Consider the following 9549-nt stretch of genomic DNA (forward strand, 5'->3'; position numbering starts at 1 on the left):
AGCGGACGCCCGCAGGCTGCACGTCGGTCACGTCTCCATAGCAAGGGCAGGAAAGCAGAGCGAGAAAGCGCACCAAGCACCGTTCTCAAAGTGACCCGTTTGCGGGGCGGAGAGCCGCGGAGCAGCTGCGGGGGCTGCTGGCGGTGCGAGGAGGGGCCTGAGTCGCTCCGAGCGTGGCGGGAGCGCTCGGCACGCTCGAGGGGGGGAGGCCGCGGGGGTCCTAGCGCCGCGGGACGCAGAGCGAGGCCCGATCGGCGCCCGCACCGGTGTCCCCGAGGCTGGGCCGCTGCGGGGAGGCTGAGCCGCTGCGGGGAGGCTGAGCGCGGGGCCGCGGGCCTCCCGTGAGTGCACGGCTCTGTCGAAGTAAAACTTAAAAAAAATCAGAGCTTTTGTGTTCTATTGTTTCTTGTAATGGTTTTATTAGCTTTTTTTTTTTAAGATTTTATTTATTTATTTGACAGAGGAAGACACAGTGAGAGAGGGAACACAAGCAGGGGGAACAGGAGAGGGAGAAGCAGGCTTCCCGCCGAGCAGGGAGCCCGATGCGGGGCTCGATCCCGGGACCCTGGGATCATGACCTGGGCCGAAGGCAGACGCTTAACGACTGAGCCACCCAGGCGCCCCGGTTTTATTAGCTTTGGATGAATAATTTTCCTCATCCACCTAAATTTTCAAATTTTCACGTTAAACGTGTTAGTAAAATCCTTGAGTTGGGTTTTAAACGTGTTGGTACTGTCCTCGTCTGTTTGGGCTACAGCCACGAACGCCACGGCCGCGGGGCGGGGCGGGGCGCGGAGCTCAGCCACGGGGGCGCTGAGGTCGGGCCGCCTGTTGGCGCAGAGCCCCCTCCTCCGGGCGTCAGCACCCGGCCCGGGGGCTTTTGTAAGCACCCTAGTCCCAGTCATGAAGGCGGGACTCTCAGGACTCAGAGCCCAGCCAGGGTTAGGCTCCGAGGCGGTTCAGAGGAGACAGGCCCCTTAGACCGCTGCACGATTTTCCCACTGCTGAGACCGCTGGTTCCCCTTCTCATCCTGACTAGTCTCACCACACTTACACATGTCATTAGTGTTTCCAGACGAATCACTGTTTGGGGAGCCCTGTCCACTGCAGGCATGGCTTCTGGGTGGTTACGTTCTGATCTCTTATTAGTTTCCCTTCCACTTTTTTTTCCTTCTATTTGTTAGGGATTTATTTTGCCGTTCTTTCTGTAACTTCTTTTGATGGTCGCTTTCTTCATCAATGTTGAATCTTTTCTTGTTTTTGATGTACCAAGGTAAGACCATACAGTTCTCTCCAAGTGTGGTCGGTTGCTTGCAAGTCTGTCATCATTTAGTTAGCGGGCTGTCTGATTCCCATTTTGATTTCTTCTGTGACCCATGAGTTATTTATTAAAATTTTTCTTTATTTCCAGGGCGCCTGGGTGGCTCAGATGGTTAAGCCTCTGCCTTCGGCTCAGGTCATGATCCCGGGGTCCTGGGATCCAGCCCCCCATCAGGCTCCCTGCTCAGCAGGAAGCCTGCTTCTCCCTCTCCCACTCCCCCTGCTTGTGTTCCTTCTCTCGCTGTCTCTCTCCGTCAAATAAATAAAATCTTAAAAAAGAAAATAAAATATTTCTTTATTTCCAAATAGAGGACTATTTTCTGTATTTGTGTTAATGGTTTACAGTATAATTGCATGGTGATTGCAGAAACTACTTTGTGTGATTTCTGTTTTGTCTTTTGATAATGTAATTATACAAGATTGATTTAAAAAAAAAAGCTTTTATTTATTTATTTGACAGAGAGAGACCCAGCGAGAGAGGGAACACAAGCAGGGGGAGTGAGAGAGGGAGAAGCAGGCTTCCCGCTGAGCAGGGAGCCCGATGCGGGGCTCGATCCCAGGACCCTGGGACCATGACCCGAGCCGAAGGCAGGCGCTTAACGACTGAGCCACCCAGGCGCCCCACAAGATTGATTTCTTTTAAGATTTCAGGGCTCTCCATGTTCCACGGTTTTGCTTCAACCCTTCCGTCGTCTTACAATTCAGGTGGATCTCTGGGAACAGCATATATTGGGTCTTCAAAAACTATTCAAACTTTAATCTTTAATTGGAGCATTAAATCCATTTACATTTAATAAATTATGGAGATACACTTGGGTTTTAATCCTCCATATTACTATGATTTTTTATGGCCTATCCCTATGCATCTATGTTCCTTTCTTCTTTTCTCTCTTTGCCTCCTTTCTTGGTGATTTTGTGTATTTTTTTCATCCTTCCCTTTACTAGTTTGGAAGTGGAGATTCCCTTTGGAGGTGTGCAATGCTGATCTAGAGAAAGCACAGACACACGAATGTGTCACCGGCTGGAGAGGCCCCACCCAAGGCGGTGCCCGGGGCCCCCCACCCCATCCCCTGCAGGCTCTGCAGCTGTGCTGGGCTCAGCACTTAGCTCTGTGTTTTGAATTTCAAGTCTCCCTCTACAAATTGTCTCCCACAAGACACACTTACTAATCTTCTTACAAAATCAGTGTTCATTTAGATTTACCACTTATTCACCAGTATTTTCCTCATTCCTGGATCCTTCCCTTCCAAGTGGTATCCTTTTCCTTCTGGCTGAAGAATACTTCCTACACTTTCTTTTAGTGCAAGTATGCAGTAAGAAACTCTCGGATTTGTTTCTCTGACAATGGTTTTCTTTCAACTTTATTTTGGTACTTTTGCTGCACAGAGAACTCTAGGTTGTCATCTACTTTCTTCTGCTTCCTAGTTGCTGTCAAGAATTCAGGGGTTATTCTCAGTGTCACTCCTTAGTAGGTGATCTTTTTCTCTAGCTCATTAAAAGATGACAAGGACTGGGGAGAGGAGGCGCAGGGCCTGCCCAGCCTGGGCCGAGACCACCACAGGAGGAGGCCAGAGCCGGGGCAGGATCCCTCCACCTCCCAGGCCAGCAGGTGCAGGCAGCAGAGCCAGCAGCCTGGGAGGGGCAGGCGAGGGGGCAAGGGCCAGACACACCCATTCCCTCCCCAGAGAGAGATCCCCTCCCTGCGGGGACTCGCAAACCGAGGCCAGAACACAGAGCTGACTTTGGCTACTGAGATGGGGGGTGGGGTGTCACCCGGGCACCTGACGCTGAGGTCAGGGAGTCTGGGCTCCTGACGACTGTGCGCCTGGCCCCTTACTGCAGCCTGGCAGGTTGCCAGGGCAGGGCGAGAGTCTGGGGCTCCTTCGGCCCGCCCCTCCCCGCCCCTCCCCGCCCCTCCCCGCCCTACCTGCCTTCCTTCCGGCTGCGGGAAATGGAAACTTAGAGCTCTGGGCTCCTCCTCCCACCCCTCCGCCCCTTCTCACCCAGCCCCACCCCACCTCCTGCTGCTCCCGCCCAGCCCCCAGCCTCTCCCCTCCCCAGAGGGGAAGCAGGAACCGGGGAGGCCACCAGCCTGGGAGCCCAGCCCTTAAGGACCTGCCCTCCCACCCAGAGCAGAGGGGGTGCAGAGCCCGAGGGCCACCCACCCCGTCGTGCCAGTGGCTTCATGCCCCCAGCCTCAGGGGGGCTTCTGAAAACGGACAAGCATTACCATCTCTGAGTGCAGATGTAGGAAGGGTAGTAAGAGATGAAGAGCCCCCGGGAAACGGTAGGCGCTAGAGATGCAAGCCTAAGAGACTGCTAGCAGGAAGGGAGCATGGGGTGCACGGCTGTCCTGCCACTGCCCCAGCGCCGAGCCCAAGTACCTGACCAGGGCTCTCAAGTTTCAGGCCCACTTGTGCAACTTCCTCTGCCCAACCCACCGCGGCCCACGGGTCTCACCTCGCCAGTCTGAGCCATGCTAGCGCGCTCGCTTGATCTATGCTGAGTGAACAGCACGGTTAATGCATTCTACCCGGGGACTCAGGGCCCCGAGGGGAATCGTCTGTGACAACACCTGCCAGTGTATCTGGGGGACATTCTGATTTCTAGCTCCTTGAATTCTTTTTCTTTAAAAAAAAAAATCTTTTTTAAGTGATCTCTACACCCAACTGGGGCTCGAACTTCCAACTCTAAGATCACTCCACAGAGCCAGCCAGGTGCCCCTTCTTTTGTTTTTAATGCTGGCCTGACCCATTCAGGCGAATCACATGCTCACTGCCCACTGAATCTCAATCAGGCTGCTCTGATGTGCTTCTGGATCCTTCTACAAGGAACTGGTTGGGCCTGGGTCTCCTTCCTCTTATCACCCTACTGGGGCAGATCCCTCCTGCCCCGCTTATTTGGGGGCCGTCCCTTCCTTGGGCGCAATCACTGCGCTGTCACCTGGCTCTGTGTATTGGCGGGCTGTCCCCCTTTGGTGGCCGTGACAATGACATTTCCATGCTCCCGTGCCCATGCCTGATCTCAGGGATTCCCTGGAGATGGGCCAGGATCCTGAGCCCCACACTGACCACTGTCCCACCCTGCTGGACACCCTGTTCTGTGGTCGCTGGACACAGGCACACCGGAGCTTCTGGCCAGCCCAGGACAACCTGGGTGTGCGGGCGTGTGGGGGGCAGGGAAGCTGAAGGGACTGCATTTCGCAAAGTCTCTGTCCTGCTATTTCTCCCCTTGGTCACAGTGATTCATGCCCTGTAGTTCCGCTTGCGTCTGTGCAAACCAGAGCTTGTTTTCTGCTCCAGGGGGAGGCAAGACAATTCACCGTTCCGAGTTCCTCCTAGGCCCCAAACACCTGGTAACACCTGGAAGAATGGGATCCCAAACACGTCCCAGGACACGAGCCTCCAACAAACCTGGGCCGATGCTGGCATCAACACCCCCACCCTCAGCGAGTCTCGGACTAACACCCACTGTTCACCTGACACTCACCTTTGATGGGACTCTACCCTGGATTCCTGAAGGAACAGTAGCCCGGACCCTTTCTAATAGGAACCCCCAACCCGAAGGGACAGGGAGTCTCCCAGACGCTCCATCCACTATACTCTAGCCCTTGCGCTCGTCAGTAAACTTTGCTCTCACTTCCTCCTGGCTCCCATCTCATTTCTAGCCTGCATGAAGCCATGGACCCTCTCGGCGGGTCCTTCGGGGCCCCCTCTGGGACCTCAGACGCGGCCTGCCAGCATGAAGTGGACGCCAACCCGTCCCACCTTCCCAGAGCGCCCCGATGTGCCACGGCCTCCGCCACGCCCCCAGCGGGATCAGAGAAGTCCTGGGCTGCGAACACAGAGCCTTCCCCGGCAGCGGCCCCTGCAGATGGCTTCCCTGGTCACCACAGACACAACGTGGCTTGCAGAGCAGAAGTGGGCTCAGGGCAGGGGTCTCACTCACCCGCTCACCGGGCCCCTGCCTGCCCAACCAGGGTTTCCTGTGCCCACCTCGGCCCGACGGCCCCCAGCATCCCATTCTCAAATCCCAGAGAGCCGGGCGCTGGTGCCCGTCCCACGTGCATGCTCCTGCAGGCTCCTCGCCTTCTCCCTGTCCAAACCCATTCCTCCCTCTGGAGGTTGCTGCCTCCCTCCCAGAAGCAGACTGGCCGCCCTCCCTGCTCCCGGTCCTGCCCTGTCCGGCCTTTGTCCTGCCTGAGGACGAACTTCCCACGTGGCCCGGCCTGGTCTGGCATGGGAAAGAGTGCAGGATGCGGGTTAGGGTTAGGGAGGTCCCCTTCTAGGCCTTAGGGCAGCGAGCTGTGGACTCGGGGAAGCCCTCTCCCCGATATGGGCCTCAGGGTGGGGCTGTACCACAGGGGGACCCCCCACGTTAGGCCCCTGCTGGGAGGGGGACTCCCAAACATGCAGCCACAGCCAGAGTGTGAAAGGTGGAGAATGTGTTTATTTGAGGCACCAAAGCAGCAGGCCGACTCCAATGTGGGGGTGGAGGGGGGTGGTGCCGCAGCTGGGGGGCGGGGGCTGATTCCTGGGTCCAGCGGCCTAAACCCAGACGCACTGGAAGCCCATCTTCTTCCAAAAGGCCACCGTTAAAGTGGGTGAACGTGGGACGCAGAAAGGCGAGAGAGAAGCAGCTTTGTTGTTGGGGCTCGGGTGGCTCAGCCACCGCTAACGTCGGACTCGGGTCTCTGTCCCCCCGTCACGGCCCGGCTCTGGCAGGGCCTCACACTGCACGCACGCACGGGGGCGCACGCACGCACACACCCGTCCACACAGCTGAGAGAACGCACTCCCCTCTGACAACAGCACGCTGGTCCCCCTGGGATGCAGCGGCACAAAGCACATCTCCCACCCCACCTGGGCACAGACGGAGCAGAGCCTGGGGCGCACGTGCCCCTCCCAGGGTGTCCCCAGGACTCAGTTCTGACTCCGGGCCCTCAGCCCTTCCAACCTGAGGAGGTCACATCCCCGCCCGAGAAGTGAGGTTAGGGGCCGCCTCGGAGGGCAGATGGGGGCGCAAGGGGCAGGCCTGACCGTGGGCACCGACGGCGGAGAGCGCTGGGATCGAGCAGGGTGAAGAGTCAGAGGAAGAGGCTTCCACATCGTTTCGGGGGCTGGCGGGGCGGGGGGTGGGGGGCGCGGGCCTTCCTTCCTGAGCTGGGGGTGTCTGGGCCAGCTGCCGGGCCCCAGCGGTCAGGGCCCGAGCCGCTGCAGGGCGGACAGCAGGCTGAGCAGGAGCCCGAGGCCCAGCACTGCGCCGCTGGCCCGCAATCCCCGGCCGGCGGTGCTGAGGTTGCATAGGAAGCTCTGGCAGCAATAGGTGCCGACGGACGCCACGCCCAGGTTGATGCTGGGGCTGGGGCAGATCGGGGAGCAGCCCTTGTTCAGGGTGTGGCCGAAGTCCACCAGTTTCCCTGCACAGGACAGCAAGGCGGTGAGGGGGGGCGGGGGGGGGCGGCCGCGCGGGGAGGGGCGGCGGCCAGCACTCACCGAGTCCGGCAGAGGCGGACACCGTGACGCAGTAGCTGTCGGAGTCCGCGCAGATGGTCGGCTTCAGGCAGTAGAAGTTACTGTTCTGGTTCGTGCACGAGAAGCACACCAGGGAGTGGGCTGCAGAAGAAGGGGAGACGCTGCAGGTGAGACCTGTCTTGGGCCCTGGGATGCCTTCCAGCGGTGTCCCCTGCCAGTCCCGAGCCAACACCCAACCACCTCCCAATCATTTGCCGATGTTATTCGAGCAATCATCACACTCCAGACCTTGGCCCTGCAGGAGGAGCTCCAGGGACGTCCCAAAGCACAGTAGTAAGTGTGTCAGGGTCAGAACTCAGGCCTCCGGGGGAGCAGCAAGGAGCAGGGACCTGCTTTGCTGGGGGAGAGGACCGTTCGGCCGGCCACAGCAGGTCAGGCAGGAACAGGCCTGAAGGGCCCCTGGGCACCGCTCGGGGGAGTCCAGGAGGAAAGCACAGCTCAGCCAACGGCCCGGGGCCCCAAGGGGCATCTCACCTTGCTCCACACTCAGGAGGGCAGCCAGCAGCATGGGCAGGAAGACCTTCATTCTGGAGGAGACCGGTGTCCAGTCTGGGGCCTCACAAAGCCAAAGATACTGCTCCTGCTTAGAGAACAACTCGGTGAGGGACCGGGCTGCCCACTGGGAGGAGGGGCCAGAGCCTCAGGCCCTGGGAGCTGCGCTGCCCCCATTTGATAGACGGAGGGGCAGGCGGGAGGGGGGCGCCTATCCCTGGCAGAAGCACAGCCAGCACACGGAGGGTCTTCCTGCCCCATTCCCACCTACCCCTCAGTGTGCCCACTCCTTCTAGTTGAGACCCGTCCCCCAGCCTGTGGTGCTTGCTGCTGGGGCCAGATGAGGGAGCTCATGAAAGATCTCAGGATCACACAGAAAGGGAGGCCAAGAGAGTGGCCCCTGCTGGTGGTGCTGGGGGTGGGGGGAGAGTGGCCAGGAATATTAGCTGGCCTGCATCCAGGACTTTCCATGAGCCAGCTCCATTCCTGACATGAGGGACTCGGGCTGGGCTGGGTGCCGAGCGCCCACCTCCAGCAGTTTTCTATGTTTCTCCCTATGTTATTCAAAGCTGACGACAGCGAACCTATAAATATCTGCTATTCCCCCATCTCGTGCCTGAAAAAGAGGTTCAGCGAGTCTCAGCTAGGTAGATAGGAGTCTATGGGGGCTGCCTGGTGCCCTCCACCAGGACCCTCTCCTGGGCAGAGACCAGTGGCAGTGGGTGGAGAAAGCACAAGGAGGGGAGCAGCTGGGGTTCTGGTTCCCTGTTGGGCAGGAGGCATGATGTGGGAGGAGCAGTCTCGTGCCTTCTTCGGCTGGGGACGCCATGGGTGTGGGAAGGGCATTCTGGGCCTGGGGAGCAGGTCCCAGGCACTGGGAAGAAGAATGCCAGGGAGACAACAGGCTTCCCTGGCCCAGTTCTAGGCCTGGGATGACATCCTGGGGTCGGGGATAGGAGCTGCAGATGCCCAAGAGTAGGGCCGAGCCCAGCTCCAGATCCAGGTAGTTCAGGGAGAAAGGAGCCTTAGTTTCCTCTTCTGTAAAGTGAGGTTTGGGCCTGGAGAAACTGAGCTGTTCTCAAGGAAGCTCTGGAATGCACAGCCGCCGATCACAGCCCGTGTCCCCACTGTCCCCTGCCAGGCCCCCAACCAAACAGGCCCCACTGGGCTGAGTCGGGGCACTGGCTGGAGTGGATGGACATGAGCAGGGTCAGGCCAAGGGGCCCCGAGGGGAACCAGTGGGGCTCGGGGACAGTGCCATCTGGGACCCAGACTGCCCACTCCTGCCCCAGGCTCGCAGGGCTGATTTCTGACAAGGCCAGGCATCCAGTGACTGGGGGCCACTACAGAGGTAGGAGCTAGTCCTTGTCCCCGAAGATCGAAGATCGGAAGGAGCCAGATGGCTCAGTAGGGGGGTAGGGAGTGGGGGGGGGGGGCGCTGGGGGTGGAGGCTCCTAGGCACCTCATATGCTTGCATAATCTTTGGCAAACAAGGAGCTTTCACCCCTTCCCAGAGTAGGTTCCAGTCCCCAGGGTGGTCCACCAGGAAGGGCACTCAATTCTTCCCATCCTGCTGCCCCGCCAAGATCCCAGGCCCCTTCTTAAATCAGCAACGATGCCCCTCGCCAATCCCCACGGGAGAGGTGAAGGGGAACCTAGAGTCGGGTGATGGGCCCCAAGCCTGCGCGGCTCTGGGCCACCCAGCCAGGGAGGGCGCCTGGTGTTGGTCTGCGCCCGCTCCAGCCCCGATCTCGGGAAATATTCGGAAGGGCTGGGAGGGCTGGGGGATGGGAGTGGAGGCTCAGCCCCCAGGCGCCAAGCCCACCCGTAAGCCCGGACTCCCAGCCTCCTCCAGTCCCTCCCGCGTCTTTCCCGGCACCCTGCTCGCCCCGCCTCCGTCCTGCCCGGGGCCAAAGGGGTCGTCCCCGCTCCCCCAGCCCCGGTCCGGGCCCCGCCGACTCACGCGGGGCAGACGCAGGTCCACGGCCTCGCCGAGCTACCCAAGTCTGGAGCCCAAGCGCACGACACCCCGGGACTCCGGCAGCCGGCAGCCGCGGCGGGCGGGGGACCGCAGGCGGAGTCGGCGCCCGTGCTGGCGAGGGGCGCAGGGGCGAGCTCGGGGCGCAGGGGCGGGCGGGGCGGAGTCGGCGCTCCCGCGGGCGGGGGAGGAAGCAGGGGCGGAGTCGGGGCTCCCGCGGGCGGG

General features: G+C 59.9%; 1 protein-coding gene across 2 annotated transcripts; it reads right to left on the reverse strand.

Annotated features, from left to right (window-relative positions):
• Window positions 1-5747: 5747 nt before the first annotated feature.
• LY6E (lymphocyte antigen 6 family member E) lies at window positions 5748-9489 on the reverse strand. 2 transcript variants are annotated; one of them, XM_035012062.1, is made up of 4 exons: window positions 9310-9489; window positions 7329-7434; window positions 6816-6935; window positions 5748-6739 (listed from the first exon to the last, which is right to left on the reverse strand). In XM_035012062.1, the coding sequence occupies exons 2-4, from the start codon at window positions 7378-7380 to the stop codon at window positions 6519-6521; spliced, it is 393 nt and encodes a 130-aa protein (XP_034867953.1). In that variant the 5' UTR covers window positions 7381-7434; window positions 9310-9489; the 3' UTR covers window positions 5748-6518. The 2 variants fall into 2 exon arrangements, with proteins under 2 accessions (XP_034867953.1, XP_034867954.1); XM_035012063.1 differs by having other exon boundaries at window positions 7329-7437; window positions 9310-9488.
• Between the last annotated feature and the right edge of the window lie 60 nt (window positions 9490-9549).

This window comes from Mirounga leonina, unplaced genomic scaffold (assembly GCF_011800145.1).
Source record: "Mirounga leonina isolate KUSES-001 unplaced genomic scaffold, KU_Mleo_1.0 Mir_165, whole genome shotgun sequence".
Taxonomy (NCBI): Eukaryota; Metazoa; Chordata; class Mammalia; order Carnivora; family Phocidae; genus Mirounga; species Mirounga leonina.